Source organism: Aethalodelphis obliquidens, unplaced genomic scaffold (genome assembly GCF_003676395.1).
Source record: "Aethalodelphis obliquidens isolate GAN/ISIS:26980383/991018 unplaced genomic scaffold, ASM367639v1 scaffold81, whole genome shotgun sequence".
Taxonomy (NCBI): Eukaryota; Metazoa; Chordata; class Mammalia; order Artiodactyla; family Delphinidae; genus Aethalodelphis; species Aethalodelphis obliquidens.
This window is the reverse complement of record NW_020838025.1, coordinates 5,951,877-5,972,466: the sequence shown is the minus strand read 5'-3', so window position 1 is coordinate 5,972,466 and position 20,590 is coordinate 5,951,877. Positions and strand designations below refer to the sequence as shown.

Sequence of the window (20,590 nt, the reverse complement as noted above, 5' to 3'; positions counted from 1 at the left end):
AAAGGAACAAACCAATAATACAAACAAAACACTAATAAATCTCAAAAGTGTTATCTGGAATGAATGAAGCCAGACACAAAGAACTATATACCATATGACCTCATTTATATGAAGTTTTAGTACAGACAAAATTAACGCATGCAGCTAGAAATGGGAATGGTGGTTCCTGAGGGGAGTACAGAAATAGACTGGAGAGATGCTCAAAGGAACTTCTCAGGCTGATGAAAATGTTCTACACCTTGACTGGGATGTCAAATTCTACAGACTTTGTTCTATATAATTCTCAAATCAAAAAACTGTTAAAGGCTATAAAATAGATTTTATTTAAAACTCCTTTACCTCCAGACTATTCTAGGTCTGACATCCAAATCAGACAGGCTGAACTTCAGATTATTTGCTGTTTCCACAGGTGTTAAGAGAGATATACTCGCAGACTTTACGCAACTACCAGGGCAACAATGCCAGGAAAACCTTTAATCAAGACTTGATAGTGCCTATTTGCAATCCGGAGAAGTAAACAAAGAACACCCCAATTATAAAAGCAGGTGAAACCCACCAAAAGACCTAATCAGGCACAATGCTGGCGTTCTTGATTCTCGTGACTGTGACCCTAGCCTCTGCTCACAATTCTGGTGAGCACTTTGAAGGGTAAGTGACTGACACCTTAAATGAGAAGCACTTCTTTGCTAGCCAAAAAATTTGAACACATTACCCAATTTTAAATTTTCTCTTCTTCTTCTGTATTTCACCATTCAGGGAGAAGGTGTTCCGTGTCAGTGTTGAAAATGAAAATGACATCAACTTACTCCGTGAGTTGGTCAGCACCAGGCAGGTAAATAACAATTCTATGCTATAGGGTTTCCTTCACACTTATTTTAAAATCTTAGATTACACTATGATTCCATCAAAGGAAGAATGACATGAAATATTAACTATAGCGCTTTTGTAGCAAGAAATAAAAACCTGAAAAACATTTAGTGCCCCCATGCCTTCTTTTTCTGCCTAAATTAGATTGCCATAAGCCCTATTATAAATCCAGGGTAACTTTTAAACAGCTTCCAGAGCATGACAACTGAATGAGCTGAAACTGCTGCAAAGGTCATAGAACATTTAATGTACAGTAACTTCCCTTCTAAGGCAAAAGAGAAAAATGATGAGCTTGGATATTACAGAAAAACTGGGCTTTTGTCCAACTTGATATTCATTTCCACATCCCATGTATCATCTGTTCTCTTTGATTTTCTTTCATTCCAAATCAAACAGCTTGAGTTTTCATGACCTTGATTCAGGCCCTCTTAATGATATGGCATGAAGGAGGTAAAGAAGGTAAAAAGCCAGGAGTGATTTTCATATTTTACTTTCAAGAAACCAAAATCTCTAGGCTACTTTATTTTAAAAAATTCACTGTATATGGGATGAAAACTGACAGTTTTAATTTTATATATATAGTGTGTCAGGAAGCTATTGCTGACCACAATAGTTTACTTGATCTAATGCTATCTTTTCATGAATACAGAAACCAAAATATTCTACTAGCTCCTAAGTATCTATCTATCCATCCAACCATCTATCTTTCTATAGTTATCTTTTTAGCTTTTAAGGTGTGGAGGAAAAAAGAAGGTAAAGAGTGTCATAATCTGAAACAAATTCAGAAGGTTAGAATTGAAAGATAATATAAAGTCATCTACTGCAGCCTTCCACTCAAATTTGAACTTCCTCAGTGGAAACAGCATCCCTGGTTACTAGCCCTGATAAAAACTGTTTGAGTATTTCCAAGAATAGTAGGAATACTGCTCTTTCAAGGTAGCAAATTTGCCTTACAAATCTTTTTTTTTTTTTTTTTTTTTTTGCGGTACGCGGGCCTCTCACTGTTGCGGCCTCTCCCGTTGCGGAGCACAGGCTCCAGACATGCAGGCTCAGCGGCCATGGCTCACGGGCCCAGCCGCTCCACGGCATGTGGGATCTTCCTGGACCGGGGCACAAACCCGTGTCCCCTGCATTGGCAGGCGGACTCTCAACCACTGCGCCACCAGGGAAGCCCTTACAAATGATTTTAATCGTTATACTGAGCTGAAAGCTACCTTCTCTATCTTTGACCCATTGGACCTAGCTGAGTCAAATACTGTCTCACTTCTAAGATTTATCTTTTCCAGGCCTTCCATCATTTCTATTAGCACTGGTTTACAGACACTTGATCATTCTGGTCACCTCTGAATATAGCTCAATCTTTCTGTCTATATTTCTTTTTTAAAATGCAGCTCTCAGAATTGACAATGGACCTCCAGGTGTGCTCTGATTAATACATACTGTAGGATCATTGCCTGCTTTCATTTGTAAAGCAGACACTTATTAATGGGGCCTAAGATTCTTTTTAGCACCTTGAACAGTTAGAATGCTCTTAGCTTACAGAACACCTATTGCCGATCAAAACTATTAGGCTATTTTTTTCTCACATGAATCACCCTCAAGCAAGGTATTCTTCCTTCTATACTTGCCTAATTGATTTTTTAACCTAAATGCAGGATTTTAGATTTACTCTGTTAAAAATTATCTTGATAGCATATTGAGACAGTTTTAAAAATTAATTCACTCATCCAAATAATTCTTTGCCCTAAGTTTGTATCACCAGCAAGTTTGATAAACATGCCTTCTTGACTTTTATCTTTGTCACTGATAAAGGAAAAACATTAAGTAAGTCAGGGGTCAGCACAGAATTAGAGGCACCCTTCATGGTTCGTTCATTTAATACCTATTTATCATGAGGCTCCAATATGCCAGACACAGTGTTAAGTAAGCACTGAAAGTGGTTCATTAACCAACTCTCCTTGGATGAGTTTGCTCTACTACCCAAGTTACTGTGGTGTTACCTACAGCTAACACTGCTTTCCAGCTTGTAAAGAAGAATATAAATGCACAGACTTGGTCAAAAGCTTTGCTAAGATCCAGATTCAGCATCCTATCAGGCTAGTGGTCTCTTTCAAGAATAACGTGAAGTTAATTGGGCTTGACTTATTCTTTTTTTTTTTCTTTTTTTTGGCTTGACTTATTCTTGCTTTAAACCGTGCTGGCTCCCAAGGATCATGGCTTCCTTTTCTGAATATTCACAGTCCATCTGCTTCCAGTTTACTTTGCCAGTATCCATGCCAGGCCCCTGGAGCTCCCGCTCCTGGTATTCACGTGTCTTCCTGTTCACGAAATCCAAAACATGCCCCCTCCACTCCTCAGTGATCCCTTCAAGCTCTGATTCCTCCAAGATTGCTGAGAAAGTTCTGCAATCACATCCTCAGTATTTTTTTAGTTACCTAAAATTCAGCATTTTCTGGTGGCCAAGAGCAGAGAATCCGGACTCAGACTTCCTGGGTTCGATTCCTGGCTCTACCACTTGCTAGCTGGACCTTGGATGCCTCTCCGGGTCTCAACTTTCTCATTTGTCAAATAAGGAGAATAAGAGCATTTACCTTACAGGATTGTTGTGAGATTTAAAAGAATTAATATAAGTACTCAGAAAGAACTTACACAGTAAAAACTATGTAAGCGTTTGTTATCATTACTGTCATTAGATCCAGGATTTTGAATGCAATTTACATTACCAGACTAACCCCCTCTCTGCTTATCTATCCTGGGCCTCAATGTTCTCTTTCCAAAGAAGGTTTTTCTGCTAAAATCATAATATTTGAAAATTTCTTTACTTATGGTAATTTCATCTCTCAGTAGAAGTAGAAAAAACAAGAGATAGTATAAAACTCCTTAGAAAAGACAAAAGCCAAACAAGAGGTCAATCTGGCTACTTCCTCTCTTCCAGCTGCAAACATACTTTAGCTCCAAGCAGTGAGACTGCGTGTTTCTTCTTTATTCATTTTATTTCCAACATGATTGAAAAAGAGATTTTTAATCGACAGATGAACGGATAAAGAAGGTGTGGCACATATATACAACGGAATATTACTCAGCCATAAAAAGAAACGAAATTGAGTTATTTGTAGTGAGGTGGATGGACTTAGAGTCTGTCATACAGAGTGAAGTAAGTCAGAAAGAGAAAAACAAATACCGTATGCTAACACATATATATGGAATTTTAAAAAAAAATGGTTCTGAAGAACTTAGGGGCAAGACAGGAATAAAGACGTAGAGGTGGAGAATGGACTTGAGGACACGGGGAGGGGGAAGGATAAGCTGGGACGAAGTGAGAGAGTGGCGTGGACTAATATATACTACCAAATATAAAATAGATAGTGGGAAGCAGCCGCATAGCACAGGGAGATCAGCTCGGTGCTTTGTGACCACCTAGAGGGGTGGGATAGGGAGGGTGGGAGGGAGATGCAAGAGGGAGGACATATGGGGATATATGTACACATATAGCTGATTCACTTTGTTATAAAGCAGAAACTAACACAACATTGTAAAGCAATTATACTCCAATAAAGATGTTTAAAAAAAAAAGGAAGTTTTACTCTCCTTAGCAATCTTGCAAGTGCAGCATATTCTGGACTGTAGCCTTCCTGATAAGATCATTACAAGGGCATCTAGTCTTTGTATTCATCCTTGGCCGTGTGTCCTTCCTCCCTGCTTTTGAACATGTCCTTTTAAAAGTTGAATGTATTGGAGAGACCTGTGACCACAATGGACTCTAGCAGCCTCCCTCTTTCCATATGTAATTGTATAGGAAGGGTTTCATTTTTATCTCCTTGTTCCTTTATTGGAGACATTCCCCACAAAACCTATTCTCTTTTCTCAGTACTTTCTTGAACTCTGTTTCTGTAGTTTCAGGTGCATGCCCAAGGTAACTTGGTTACAGTCTTCCAATGTTCCCAACACTTCCATTATGATTGTAAGCTTCTCCCTGCTGTCTGGAACTAGGCCTAGAGTAGAAGTCATTTCCTCTTCCAACAAGAAAGGAAAATTCCATCAAGATAAAGGAAGAGTCTATCATATGCTCAACTCATAGTCAAACGTAACGTGAAGAAACAAATTTGTGTAAATTTGTGAAGAACCAAAATTCCCCAACACAAATATTTATTCTTTTATGAATCCTTCTTTTTCCCAAAAGAATTTAAGGTGAATACACTACTTGCTTTTGTGCTGGTTTTGTAATATATTTTAGGAAAGACTCTTTAAATATTAGCCAGCTGGCTGATTAAGTTGACATTCCCACAGTGGTATCACTTAAAGATATTCCTTTATCTTCCAACAAATGGTTGTCACTCAGGTTCCTGGATTTATAATTTTATAACCTCAGTTTTATAACTCCTTTACACATAATAATTCAATTCCCCATATCTCATATCACATATTTTACTCCACTTCCATATTTTAAACATAGATCTCATTCACAAAGTGTTGGTAATTACCGAAATTTATATTTATCTCCCTGTACCAATATTTTAAGTTCATTATTTGTGACCATACTTAATGCACTGTAAACATCTATAAGGCTATAATGTTGCTCCTGATTTTTGGCTCCGTTTCTCCTAAGAACTGGGGACTAACTCCAGGTTACTAAGTCTGCATCATATTTGCCGGACTCCATAGTGTTGGATGTTGGTATGTTTGCTGACCAATTTTCTCCTTGTCAAAGGAGAGTTTTTACAGGACCTCAGGTTAGGTCTGCAAGTCTTCTGTCAAACATGCTTATGAGATTTCTCTACCCCATTTAAAAATATATATATATATATTCTTAAATGGGGTTGAGAAATTACATATATATATATATATATATATATATATATATTTCTCCCAATATTTGGCAGAACCAGGACAAACGTTTGTACAAGAGGTTAGACGATTAGGGAAGGCAACTTTCAACTTAATATCAGAAGGAAAACCATCAAAAGGCAATTAGGCTGTTCTGAAGTAGTACTAGATATACTCAGGATTGTATCAGAACCATCACCAAGGATATTGTGCAGGTATTTGTCACTCTAAGTGGGAAGCTACCATCTTAATGTAGGTTCTTCCAGAGCAGACCCTTAGACAAAGATTCAAGGGCAAAGATTTCATTTGGAAAGTACAGGGAGCCTGGGTAGACAAGTGAGGAGTGATACAAAGAAGGGAGGGCAGCAAACAAAAGGGGCGCTATTAAGCCAGCTATCACAGAGGATGACTAGAGCTTAATCCTACAGAGAAATTCCAGGAAAGGGTGCAAACCACAGGCATCAAAATTATCCCACCTGAGAAATGACAGATTTGGAATATTTAGACATCAACTTGCTAGGGTCATTGGTTAAGCACTTCTCTGGAAAGAGTTATTTCTTTGGCACCTCCTGCCTGCTGCGAGCTGTTAGGCTTTTTCCAGTTTGGGGGAGTTTTCAAGCACAGAGATGCACATCTTGGCAGTGGGGAGTCTCCTGAGCACGCTAAAAGGCTCCAGTGTTAAGTATGAGTGGGGCGCTGTCAAGTTGCCTACAGATGCTTGGAGGACTTTATGTGCTTTACCAATTCTAAACCTCTGTGTCTGTAATAAAGATACACCTCCCTCTCCCATCCCACCGTGGAATGACAGGCATTTATTAAGAACACAAATTCAGAGTTAACTTTTAAAAATATGCTTTCTCCTATAATGTGCTTGTCTTCATGGCCCTTCTCTTTACAATGCTGGCTAACTAGAATTCATCACCAGCCCTTGCTTTCTCTGTCTTTATCATGATAAGCCTTTATACTTCCTCCACTCCTTTTTTTTTTTTTTAATATTTATCTATTTATTTATTTGGCTGTGTTGGGTCTTAGTTGCAGCACGCAGGATCTTCGCTGTGTTCACAGGCTCTTCATTGCAGCGTGCAGGCTTCTCTGTAGCTGAGGCATGCGGGCTTCTAGAGCATGCAGGTTTAGTTGCTCCTTGGCATGTGAGATCTTAGTTCCCCAACCACGTGCCCTGCACTGGCAGGCAGATTCTCAACCACTGGACCACCAGGGAAGTCCCCCTCCACTATCTTTTAACCTCTCACCTTTATCCTCTCATCTTTGACTCAATAGATCACATTCTGCAGCCAATCCTTGTCAAATTATCAGTACTCTCTCTTTCCAATACCTTAGTGACAACCATACTCACACTATTTCTTCTGGAATCCCTCCTGTGTAATCCTAATGTCCCTGCCTCCCATTCCCCTGACCTTCCCTATGACCCTGACTCATGATTCAGTACCCTCTAGACATCTACAGAGGTTTGAAGATTACCAGGACAGGATATAGGCACCTGGATTCTCCACAGGTATATCTAAAATTGAGTCATCTTATTATCTTACATTATCAGTTTCTATTACACAACCTCTAAGTGTGCCCAAACTCCCTTCTAAGTTCCAAAGCAATGGTCCTAAGTACCACCACCTGTCATATCTCCATCCTGAGACTAGCTCATAAATATCTAAACAGGTATTGAGTGAGAAACAGGGCAGAGAAAGATCCAATGTCAGGGTCACCTCAGGTTTCTAGGCCTTTACTCAGCTCAGGCAAAGAACAGAAAAACAGAGACCTGTGAGAGGCGGAATGTCATTGGTTAATATTTTCCCAAGGAAAAAGGAGATCTGAAACCACACATCCACAAAGAAAAACATTAGAATTATCAAATATGTCATACTACTTTTGTGCACAATTTCCTCTAAAATCTCCCCATGTCTGATTTGCTCACTAGTGTATTCCTAGTCTCAGGCACAGAGCCTAGCACATAGTAGGTCCTCAGTAATAGCTGATGAATAATTGAACAAATGAAAATGTCAGCACATTATTGGATCCTCAAGAATATTTTGTTTCTGGCCATGGTTCCAACATAACCACTGTGGAAAGATACATTTTTCCTCCCTGATGGATCCCCCACAGGTCAGGGATGTTCTTGGTTCCACACATTACTATGACTTGTATAGCACTGAGTTCCAAGATAAACTCATAAAATGAGTCCATTAAAAAGTAAGAGAAAGCTCAATTTCTCGCTTTTAAATTTTGTGGCTCCAGTTAATTCAGCATCATTCATTCAGCACATGCATCCACTACCACAAACATTGCTATCACAATAAGCAACTGTTCTAGAAAATCAATAAATAGAAGAGAGCAGTTATAGAATACTGCCATTAACTAGCATTATGGGAGATAATTATATGCTCTTCATGCTTGTTCATAATCAATTAATGCTATGTATGTATGTGTAAACACTTTTATTGACATCTAACTGCTTGGTCGCAACTCTTATTCATTCAAGGGAGAGATTTTTAAGAGATTTCATGGATAATTTGAGTCTGAAAATAACTCACTGGAGTACAGCAATAGTGTGCTTGCTGGTGATAATTCGCCCATTGAATTACAGGCGTCCAGTACAATACATCTTATTCCTTATTCAGATTGACTTCTGGAAACCAGATTCTGTCACACAAATCAAACCTCACAGTACAGCTGACTTCCGTGTTAAAGCAGAAGATATTTTCACTGTGGAAGACTTTCTGAAGCAGAATGAACTACAATACGAGTAAGTTTATGTTTTATAGTTATGAAAATTCTCTCTCATGTATGCTCTCATCCTGGTCTCCAAAAAAAACCTGAGAAGATAAAAATAAGACCAAGATAATGGCTTCCCCAGGGCCCCACAAATATAGGTCATGGCAGAGCTGGCCCTGAATTCCAAGTCTTAAGATGTCAAGTCTGGTAGATTTTGTGTTTAGTTATTGCTCTAATAAAAACAGGTTTGACTCTTGAATCCCAACTCTTTAGCCAGATATTTGACCTGCTACTGGTTTACAAGTGATATATAGACTAAAGGCCAAACCAATGGATATTCTATTATCAGCCCAACACAGTTTTAGTCCCAAACCATATCAAGTCTTCTTGCCAGGTGATCACCAGACCTATTGTGAGCCATGAGGGTTCTTCATGCTCCTTTAGATTAAGGACCAGACTAGAGTCAGACTGAGTGGTCCTTCTCTCCTTTTTCCTCCCAAAGTCCCCAACTATCTCTAATGGTAGGAGAAGGCATGGAGAGAAGGACTGAAAGAAAGGAAAGTGGTTCCCCAAAGGCCTAGAGTAGAGTTGGCTAAGCTGATCACTCCATGAATCTTCCCCAAATACCACACTGATCCATCTAAGCCTTTTAAGATGAGAATGTCCTCTAAGTGGAGACAGTTGTCCATCTGTTGATCCAACAAATAGATAGTGAGCATCTACATATAACAAATGCTGAAAAAATAGATAGGGCCCATCCCCTTCAGAGGAAAATGAACAAAGAATTACAATATGTGTAACAGATGTCAAGAAGAGTAAAAAGCTGGAATTGCAGGGGAATAGCTCAAGTCTAGGGATCACGGAGGGCCATACTAGGAAAGGAGGCTTCAGCTGAGAACTAAAAGACGAGGAGTTAGCCAAACAAAGACAATGAAAAATCATAGTCCAGGTAGAGAACAGACTATATGTTAAGGCTTAGAACCTCCCTCAATCTGCATTTGAGGGAGGGAGGAAATGAGGTCTTTAGTCTAAAGCAGAGTTTTTCCTCCAGAAAGTGGATCAGCAAGGAGCAAAGAGACAATCTCACACTCTAGTCTTGAACATTCAAATGTTTATCCAACAATCCCCTACCATAAGCTCAAGTCTCCATTATATTTTGAGAAACTGTGACCTACATAATTTTAACAGATATTTTCTCTTATTTTTCACACCCTAAAACTACAGAATAGTATTTATGCTAGTAAAGATATCAGAATTGTCACCTATAAAATCTGAATCTCCATTAGAAGAAGTGGTACAGCATAATGCAACAAGCAAATGCCTTGGGAAAAAACAGACAAGGCTTAAATCCTGACTCTGCAACTTCCTGGCTGTCTGACCTTGGATAATTTGCTTAACCTTTCTGAGCTTCCCTTGTCTTTATAAGGAAAGAATCCTTCTAACCTTATCTTCGTAAAGGGAAGATATATATAATGCCACTCTCAAAGGGCTGTTGTGAAGATGAAATAAAACAATATGTAAATAAACTTCAACTGATACTTTTATTGCTGTGAATGCTGCTATAGTTTACTCTTGTACAAAGAGGTAGATTATACATCTTTTAAAGGTCAACAGAAACTGTTTTGTTTAACCCCATTATCATGCTTCACACAGCTTAGCTATCTGCTTCTGCTTGAGGGAAGTGTCAAAATGTGACCTTAAGAATTGACTGTCTTTTTAAAACAAAGATATAATACAGTAAGTTTCAAAATGTGATTAAGATTCACGTCTGTGATATTTTGCTCTTTTTATTACACTAGGAAGGACTTCTAAAATCCTAGCCTATAGGAGCCCTTAATAATATTCAAAAAGATGAGTTTCCTTATAGTTCTTTAAGAAAAACAGAAGGAAGACCGGTGACCATAAGCTAACCCTAGCCACCTGAATTGACATCCTAATTCTACTCAGAACACAAAGTAGTAAAACAGCTTCTAATCAGGTAACAATCTCCTTTTACCGGGAGGAAAATTCATGTCTTTTTTTAATGCGTAAACGTTTAGGGAATTGTGTAAGAATGCTGTCTCACGTAGAATATAGGATGTTCCCTGAAGGCTAAGATCTTGTTAATTTTTGCTTAGCACATTTGTGGCATATAATTTCCTAAATATTAAGTAATAATAACTCCCTAGAAATCCTGGAGCAGCACACCAGCAATATGCTTGCCGGGGCTGCAAGCAGTCCCTGTGCATCCCATTATTACCTCATGTTGTAACTAATATGTATTTAGATGGTTTCCTGCTGGCAAGAATTTGCAGTTGTTTTTTCTATGTAACAGGAACCATCTACTGTACAAGTTCTACCAAAATAGCTTTTCAGATTTTTCAGTGGTTCCAACCCTCTTCACTAAGACTTTCATCATTTGGTAGTTTTAATCAGATTCTGAATTACCATGGGAAAAAATTAAAAATGTGTGCACCAAGAAAATAACAGGATTTTTAATAGATCTTTATTGGAGTGTAATTGCTTCACAATACTGTGTTAGTTTCTGTTGTACAACAAAGTGAATCAGCCATATGCATAAATGTATCTCCATATCCCCTCCCTCTTGAGCCTCCCTCCCACCCCTCCCTATCCCACTCCTGTAGGCGGTCACAAAGCACCGAGCTGATCTCCCTGTGCTATGCGGCTGCTTCCCACTAGCTACCCATTTTACATTTGGTAGTGTATAAATGTCCATGCCACTCTCTCACTTCACCCCAGCTTCCCCCACCACCCCATGTCTGCAAGTCCATTATCTAAGTCTATGTCTTTATTCTGCCCCGCCACTAGGTTCATCAGTACCATTTTCTTTTTTTTTTAGATTCCATATATATGTGTTAGCATATGGTATTTGTTTTTCTCTTTCTGACTTACTTCACTCTGTATGACAGACTCTAGGTCTATCCATCTCACTACAAATAGCTCAATTTCATTTCTTTTTATGGCTGAATAATATTCCATTGTATATATGTGCCACATCTTCTTTATCCATTCATCTGTCGATGGATAGTTAGGTTGCTTCTATGTCCTGGCTACTGTAAATAGTGCTGCAATGAACATTAGGGTCCATGTGTCTTTTTGAATTATGGTTTTCTCTGCGTATATGCCCAGTAGTGGGATTGCTGGGTCATATGGTAATTCTATTTTTAGTTTTTTAAGGAACCTCCATACTGTTCTCCATAGTGGCTGTATAAATTTACATTCCCACCAACAGTGCAAGAGTGTTCCCTTTTCACCACACCCTTTCCACTATTTATTGTTTCTAGATTTTTTTATAATGGCCATTCTGACTGCTGTGAGGTGATACCTCACTGTAGTTTTTTTTTTTTTTTTTTTTTTGGCGGTACGCGGGCCTCTCACTGCTGTGGCCTCTCCCGCTGCAGAGCACAGGCCCCAGACGCACAGGCCCAGCGGCCATAGCCCACAGGCCCAGCCACTCCGCAGCATGTGGTATCCTCCCGGACCGGGGCACGAACCTGTGCCCCCCGCATCGGCAGGCAGACTCCCAACCACTGCGCCACCAGGGAAGCCCCTCACTGTAGTTTTGATTTGCATTTCTCTAGTAATTAGTGATGCTGAGCATCTTTTCATGTGCCTCTTGGCTATCTGTATGTTTTCTTCGGTGAAATGTCTATTTAGGTCTTCTGCCCATTTTTGGATTGGATTGTTTTTTTGATATTGAGCTCCATGAGCTGTTTGTATATTTTGGAGATTAATCTTTTCTCTGTTATTTCATTTGCAAGTATTTTCTCCCATTCTGATGGTTGTCTTTTCATCTTGTTTATGGTTTCCTTTGCTGTGCAAAAGCTTTGAAGTTTCATTAGGTCCCATTTGTTTATTTTTGTTTTTATTTCCATTTCTCTAGGAGGTGGGTCAAAAAAGATCTTGCTGTGGTTTATGTCAAAGAGTGTTCTGCCTATGTTTTCCTCTAAGAGCTTTATACTGTCTGGTCTTATATTTATGTCTTTAATCCGCTTTGAGTTTATTTTTGTGTATGGTGTTAGGGAGTGTTCTAATTTCATTCTTTTCCATGTAGCTGTCCAGTTTTCCCAGCACCACTTATTGAAGAGACTGTCTTTTCTCCATTGTATATTCTTGCCTCCTTTGTCATAAATTAGGTTGACCATATGCGGGTGGGTTTATCTCTGGGCTTTCTATCCTGTTCCACTGATCTATATTTCTGTTTTTGTGCCAGTACCATACTGTCTTGATTACTGTAGCTTTGTAGTATAGTTTGAAGTCGGGGAGCCTGATTCCTCCAGCTCTGTTTTTATCTCTCAAGACTGCTTTGGCTATTCAGGGTCTTTTGTGTTTCCATACAAATTGTAAAATTTTTTGTTCTAATTCTGTGAAGAATGCCACTGGTAGTTTGAAAGGGATTGCATTGAATCTGTAGATTTCTTTGGGTACTATAGTCATTTTCACAATGTTGATTCTTCCTATCCAAGAACATGGTATATTTCTCCATCTGTTTATCTCATCTTTAATTTCTTTCATCAGTGTTTTATAGTTTTCTGAGTACAAGTCTTTTGTCTCCTTAGGTAGGTTTATTCCTAGGTATTTTATTCTTTTTGTTGCAGCAGTAGATGGGATTGTTTCCCTAATTTCTCTTTCTGATTTTTCGTTGTTAGTGTATAGGAATGCCAGAGATTTCTGTGCATTAATTTTGTATCTTGCAAGCTTACCAAATTCTCTGATTAGTTCTAGTTGTTTTCTGGTGGCATCTTTAGGATTTTCTATGTATAGTATCATGTCATCTGCAAACAGTGACAGTTTTACTTCTTCTTTTCCATTTTGTATCCCTTTTATTTCTTTTTTCTTCTCTGATTGCCGTGACTAGGACTTCCAAAACTATGTTGAATAAGAGCAGTAAGAGGGTACAACCTTGTCTTCTTCCTGATCTTAGTGGAAATACTTTCAGTTTTTCACCACTGAGTACAGTATTTGCTGGGTTTGTGATATATGGCCTTTATTATATTGTGGTAGGTTCCCTCTATCACCATTTTCTGAAGACTTTTTAACATAAATGGGTGTTGAATTTTGATAAAAGCTTTTTCTGCATCTATTGAGATGATAATATGGTTTTTATCCTTCGATTTGTTAATATGGTGTATCACATTGATTGATTTGCATATATTGAAGAATCCCTGCATCCCTGGGATAAATCCCACTTGATCATGGTGTATGATCCTTTTAATATGTTGTTGGATTCTGTTTGCTAGTATTTTGTTGAGGATTTTTGCATCTATATTCATCAGTGATATTGCTCTATAGTTTTCTTTTTTTGTGATACCTCTCTGGTTTTGGTATCAGGGTGATGGTGGCTTCATAGAATGAATTTGAGAGTGTTCCTCCATCTGCAATGTTTAGAAGAGTTTGAGAAGGATGGGTGCTAGCTCTTCTCTAAATATTTGATAGAATTTGCCTGTGAAGCCATCTGGTCCTGGACTTTTGTTTGTTGGAAGATTTTTAATTACACTTTCAATTTCATTACTTGTGATAGGTCTGTTTATATTTTCTAATTCTTCCTGGTTCAGTCCTGGAAAATTGTACCTTTCCAAGAATTTGTCCATTTCTTCGTGGTTGTCCATTTTATTGGCATATAGTTGTTTGTAGTAGTCTCTTATAATCCTTTGTATTTCTGTAGTGTCAGTTGTGATTTTCCTTTATCATTTCTAATTTTATTGATTTGCATCCTCTCCCTTATTTTCTGAATGAGTCTGGCTAAGAGTTTATCAGTTCTGTTTATTTTCTCAAAGAACCAACTTTTAGTTTTATTAATCTTTGCTATTGTTTCCTTCGTTTCTATTTCATTTATTTCTGCTCTGATCTTTATGATTTCTTTCCTTCTATATTGACATTGGTTTTCTTTGTGCTTCTTTCCCTAGCTGCTTTAGGTATAGGGTTAGATTGTTTATTTGAGATTTTTCTTGTTTCTTGAGGTGAGACTGAATTTCTATAAACTTCCCTCTTAGAAATGCTTTTGCTGCATCCCATAGGTTTTGGGTCGTTATGTTTTTGTTGTCATTTGTTTCTATGTATTTTTTTCTTCTTTGATTTCTTCAGTGATCTCTTGGTTATTTAGTAGTGCACTTCAGCCTCCATGTATTTGTGGGTTTTACAGGTTTTTCCCTGTAATTGATTTCCAGTCTCATAGCATTGTGGTCAGAAAAGATGCTTAATACAATTTTCAATTTTCTTAAATTTTCTGAGGCTTGATTTGTGACCCAAGATGCGATCTATCTTGGAGAATGTTCCGTGTGCACTTGAGAAGAAAGTGTATTCTGCCACTTTCAGGTGGAACGTCCTATAAATATCAATTAAATCTATCTGGTCTACTGTGTCATTTAAAGCTTGTGTTTCCTTATTTATTTTCTATTTGGATGATCTGTCAATTGGTGTAAGTGGGGTGTTAAAGTCCCCTGTTTTTATTGTGTTACTGTTGATTTCCCATTTCATGGTTGTTAGCATTTGCCTTATGTATTGAGATGCTCCTATGTTGGGTGCATAAACATTTAAAATTGTTATATCTTCTTCTTGCATTGATCCCTTGATCATTATGTAGTGTCCTTCCTTATCTCTTGTAACAGCCTTTATTTTAAAGTCTATTTCATCTGATATGAGTTTGCTACTCCAGCTTTCTTTTGATTTCCATTTGCATGGAATATCTTTTTCCATCCCTACACTTTCAGTCTGTATGTGTCCCTAGGTCTGAAGTGGGTCTCTTGTAGACAGCATATATATGGGTCTTGTTTCTGTATCATTCAGCCAGTCTGTGTCTTTTGGTTGGAGCATTTAATCCATTTACATTCAAGGTCATTTTTTTTTCTTTTCACACACACACACTGTATTTTTTTTACAACAGATAAACTGACACCAAGCATTGTAAATGGATGACCACAACAAAAGCAACAATGATTGCAATTACCAAACACAAAACACACTCATACTATGTCATAATATTGACATTCAGTCCTGTAATCCTCCACTGTAACAGCTCCTTTACTTTGCAGTGAAAACTGATTTGTATATTTTTTGCCTCTGAGTCCTTGTGGGATTTTTTTTTAATTCAAACAGAAAGTCACAAAAATTATAATCATCCTCATCAGTTCACTCAGTCCCATGTAATTAATTTTTTTCATCTTGATCTTTTGTTAGCACTTATATGAATTCATCAGTTTTCCATTAGAGTTCTGAAAATGCTTATTCATTCAGTTCAGCAGTATAGTTACCAGAAACCTGTACTTGTCAGAGTCTTTTCCATGAATTCCTTGAAGATGAAACCCTTTTACAGGAACATTTTTGCAAAAGCATCAGAGTATACCCAGAACTATCTGTAAATGACAAAAGACTTAAAAGTGACCACGGTTAAAGATTTGATGAAAGTTCGTAATAATGCAATTGACAAGGAAATTTAGTTATTTCTGAGATATACATTTTAAATAACTAGAATTATGACTTATAACATTATACCAGAACATATAAGATTTTTAGAAATTTCATGTAATGTCTGAAACATTTATATTAACATATTTCCATACAAATAACCCAAAGAAAGTTTAGTATTATTTGTTTTTTGTTTGTTTGTTTATACTGCAGGTTCTTATTAGTCATCAATTTTATACACATCAGTATATACATGTCAATCCCAATTGCCCAATTCAGCACACCACCATCCCCATCCCCTGCAGCTTTCCCCCCTTGGTGTCCATAAGTTTGTTCTCTACATCTGTGTCTCAACTTCTGCCCTGCAAACTGGTTCATCTGTATCAAGGTTATTATTGATATGTATGTTCCTATTACCATTTTCTTAATTGTTTTGGGTTTGTTTTTGTGGGTCTTTCCTTCTCTTGTGTTTCCCGCCTAGAGAAGTTTCTTTAGCATTTGTTGTAAAGCTGGTTTGGTGGTGATAAATTCTCTTAGCTTTTGTTTGTCTGAAAAGCTTTTGATTTCTCTGTTGAATCTGAATGAGATCATTGCTGGGTAGAGCAATCTTGGTTGTAGGTTCTTCTCTTTCATCACTTTAAGTATATCCTGCTACTCCCTTCTGGCCTGCAGAGTTTCTGCTGAAAAATCAGCTGATAACCTTATGGGGATTCCTTTGTATGTTATTTTTTGTTTTCCCTTGCTTCTTTTAATATTTTTTCTTTGAATTTAATTTTTGTTAGTTTGATTAATATGTGTCTTGGTGTGTTTCTCCTAGGGTTTATCCTGTATGGGATGCTCTGTGCTTCCTGGATTTGGGTGACTATTTCCTTTCCCCTGTTTGGGAAGTTTTCCACTATAATCTCTTCAAATGTTTTCTCAGACCCTTTCTTTTTCTTCTTCTGGGACCCCTATAATTTGAATGTTGGTGCATTTAGTGTTGTCCCAGAGGTCTCTGAGATTGTCTTCAACTCTTTTCATTCTTTTTTCTTTGTTCTGTTCCTCAGCAGTTATTTCCACCATTTTGTCTTCCCGCTCACTTATTCGTTCTTCTGCCTCAGTTATTCTGTTATTGATCCTTCTAGTGTATTTTCCATTTCAGTTACTGTGTTTTTCATCTCTGTTTGTTTGTTCTTTAGTACTTCTAGATCTTTGTTAAACATTTCTTGTATTTTCTCAATCCATGCCTCCATTCTATTTCAGAGATTCTGGATCATCTTTACTATCATTACTGTGAATTCTTTTTCAGGTAGATTGCCTACTTCCTCTTCATTTATTTGGTCTTGTAGATTTTTACCTTGCTTCTTCATCTGTGACATTTTTATTTTGCCGTCTCAATTTTCTTTTTCCTTTTTTTTTATAAGTGAGATTGTGTTCCTGTCTTACTGGTTGTTGGGCCTGAGGCTTCCAACACTGGAGTTTGTAGGCTGTTGGGTAGAGCTGGGTCTTGGTGCTGAGATGAGGACCTCCAGGAGACCTCACTCCAATGAATATTCCCTGGGGTCTGAGGCTCTCTGTTAGTCCAGTGGTTCGGACTCAGAGCTCCCACGACAGGAGCTTCGTCCCAACCCCTGGCTCATAAACCAAGATCCTGAAAGTCGTGCAGGATGGCCAAAAAAAAAAAAAGGACAATAACAAAGTAAAAAATAAAATCAGACTTAGAAACTAACAGCTATGTTAGAAAACATATAAAAATAAAAATATAGACAAAACAACAACTGGAGGGTAAAACAGAACCACAATAGTAAAAAAAGAGGAGAAGGAAGAAAAAAAAAGGTGGAAAAGGCCTTGGCTGTGGAGGGCAGGGCCTAGGCAGGGGTGAGGTTTGGGTGGTGGGCGGGGCCTCTGCTTAGGACCCACAGGGCTGGAAAAGTCCGAGGGTGGGGGAGCCTTAGGCTCAACAGAAGATGCCCAGGTATGCTTCCCACCTCTGGTCTCAGAGGGCAGAGGACCCCACCTGGGAGCCCAGCAGGCTTCCTCCACTCCTCTCCTGTTCCTCCTGGAGGTCCCCTCTCACCTGCCTCTCCTGATCTCCCTCCTATGCCCCCAGGGCCCACGTGGCCTAGAGGGGACTTTGGAGTGCAGGGGACTGGCTTGGGAGCTCAGCAGGCTCCCCCAGTCCAAGTGGGTGGAGCAAACGCCCTCTGCTCCTTCCTACTCCTCTGGTCCTGGAGGACCCCTCCCACCTACCTTTCCTGTTCTCTCCTGGGCTCCCTCCTATGCTCCCAGGACCAACCCAGCCTGGAGGGGACCTCTGAGGGCATAGGACCTGGCCTGAGAGCTGGGCAGACTTCCCTGGCCGATTGGGCAGGGGAAACGCTGGGCCCATTCCCCTCCTGATCTAAGTCCCCAAGGGTCCCTCTCAGCCACCCCTCAGGGGTGCCGGTCCTGTCCAGCCTCCGTACTCCCACGTCCTACCAGTTCGCTTGGGGGTTCTTCCCGTCTCCTTGGGCAACGGTGTCCCCCACCAGCATCCGGCAGGCACCCTAGTTGTGGGGAGACGTGAACTCTGCATCTTCCCACACTGCCATCTTGACTTCACCCCCCTCCAATAACTGTATTTTTAAATGCTTATGTCACACCCTAGGTACAGAAAGACTAGGAATTGGATGGTGTAAATCTCCCACTTATGGTTCTGAAGCCAAGTTGACAGAATCTGTCGGTGGGTGGGCCTTCACAGAATTCCTTCTTACAAATTTCAGTAAGGTGGTCTATGCCTTATCCAATGCAGGAAGAGACTGATGGTTGCTATCTGCCTATAACATTTTTCTGCATATTTCAGATTCTATCAGTAAAGTGTCCTTGGATAACAATGTGTACATAGTAATGTTCTTCAATAGCAACGGGTGTGTAGTCTGGGGACTGACCTAATACTCCTTTTTCAGGAATCTGAAAGGGGGAGAAAACTAACTCATGTCTCTACTCCTCAGACATTGTGTTTCTTGCTTTGTTGGGAGTCCCGTTATCTAATTTGCCTGCATGCTAAAAAAAAAAAAAAAGGAAGTGGGATAGCACTATAAAAGGAACATATAAAAGTATAAAATAGTGTACATGCCTCTGTATTTTGGAGCTGTAATGCAGTCCCTATTACATTATGAGTCATTATTTTAATCTCCTAGAATAGAAGCTCATTATTTAGTAATCATATTTTGTAACGTGGCTAAAGTAGTACTTTGTTCTAAATCTAATAAAACCATAGGGCTGGAAAGGATCATTTAAGGCCAATTTCCCACCTTCAGGCAAAAGCACCACATTTCAACCTCATTCTGATACTCTTTTGCAAGTTACTAGAGGACACTTTTGGGTGTCATCTTAAATCTAACTGGTTTTATTATGCTTCCTTGTCCTGATTATTGATGAAAATGTTTAAATATTAACATAATAATAACTCTAACAGATTGTCTCTTCTTAGTACCAAACAAAACACTAACCTCCACATTGTCACTTATTCTCCCAAATAATTCGAATTTGAGGATTGTATGCAAAAGAAGGATATTGCAATATGCTGTGAAAGCCCTATTTCCCCCCTCTACTCAGAGCTGGTTCCTGGTAGGTCAGAGATCATTATGGTTACGGTCTTAGGGACAAATGTCTACTGAATGTCCTGAGGCTGTAGAATGCCTGGGAGCAATTAACTGATGATTTCTTTTCTCTGGGCAGCCACTAAGAAGCCATGTGACCTAGATGATTATTTTACTCGCTGTCAATGGAAAATCTTGTTAAAGGGAAAGTAGATGTCATTTACCATTTCCTCTTGGATTTTTAGTTTTGCCATTCTGTCAGAGAAGTTCATCCTTGTTAGGCAGGATTTGTTCTTTCGAACTGATAATCTTGGAATTATCAGTTTGTCCTTTCAAACTGATAATCTTGGAATACAGTTGTTTTCTTAAAGGTTTCTGCCTGTTGATTTTCAGTTTTCAATGTTTTTGGTTTACCTGTTTTGGTTTTGTTTTTAGTTTTTAGCTATATTTGAAAATCATTTACCTAAACTATCTCTATTCTAGATGTTTCCCTAGAGTTTATGAAGGTGGTAACTGGCAACTTTACTGTAGTTTAATTTTTTTTCTTCATAAACCTTGGAAGACATCTATGTAAATGACCAAGGCCTAGGAATTTGAGTCAAGTCATTGCATTTTAGAACTGAAAAGGACATTGAATACCAGCTAATAAATATCCCATTATACAAATTATGAAATAAGGCCCAGAGATTAAATGACTTTGCTGAAACCAATTTACATGTTAGGCAAAACTATGACCCTGATTTTTTGATTTCTAATTCTAGATTCTTTCTAATTCCACCCTATTCCCTAACAATCCAATTTAGGTGTTGAATATAATTAATTATAGCACTTACTATAATCATTGTTCCTAACTATAGCTGGCAGAATGACTGTCCCTCCTAAATGTCTACATCCCAACCCCTAGAACATCTGAATATATGCTAATGACAAAGAGAAGTTAGGATTGTAGATGGAATTAAGGTTTGCTAAGCAGCTGAACTTAAAATAGGTAGATTATCCTAAATTGTCCTGAGAAGTCCAAAGTAACCACAGGGTCCTTACAAGTGGAAGAAGGAGGCAGAAGAGGAAGTCAGAGTGATGAAACATGAGAAGGACTTGAGCTGCTATTGCTGGCTTTGAAGATGGAGAAGGGCAAACAGCCAAGGAATGTGGGCAGCCTTTAAAGGGCAAGGAATCAGACTCTCCCCTAGAGCTTCCAGAAAGCACTT

At 38.7% G+C, this 20,590-nt stretch overlaps 1 protein-coding gene across 1 annotated transcript in view; it reads left to right on the top strand.

The window, feature by feature from the left end:
* Nucleotides 1-555: 555 nt before the first annotated feature.
* Nucleotides 556-20,590, top strand: part of CPB1 (carboxypeptidase B1) — a 39,794-nt gene continuing 19,759 nt past the window's right edge. The window contains exons 1-3 of the mRNA XM_027092794.1: nucleotides 556-648; nucleotides 757-832; nucleotides 8,325-8,449. Coding sequence (XP_026948595.1) covers nucleotides 578-648; nucleotides 757-832; nucleotides 8,325-8,449 — 272 coding nt within the window. The 5' untranslated portion in view covers nucleotides 556-577. The remainder of the gene's footprint in view (nucleotides 649-756; nucleotides 833-8,324; nucleotides 8,450-20,590) is intronic.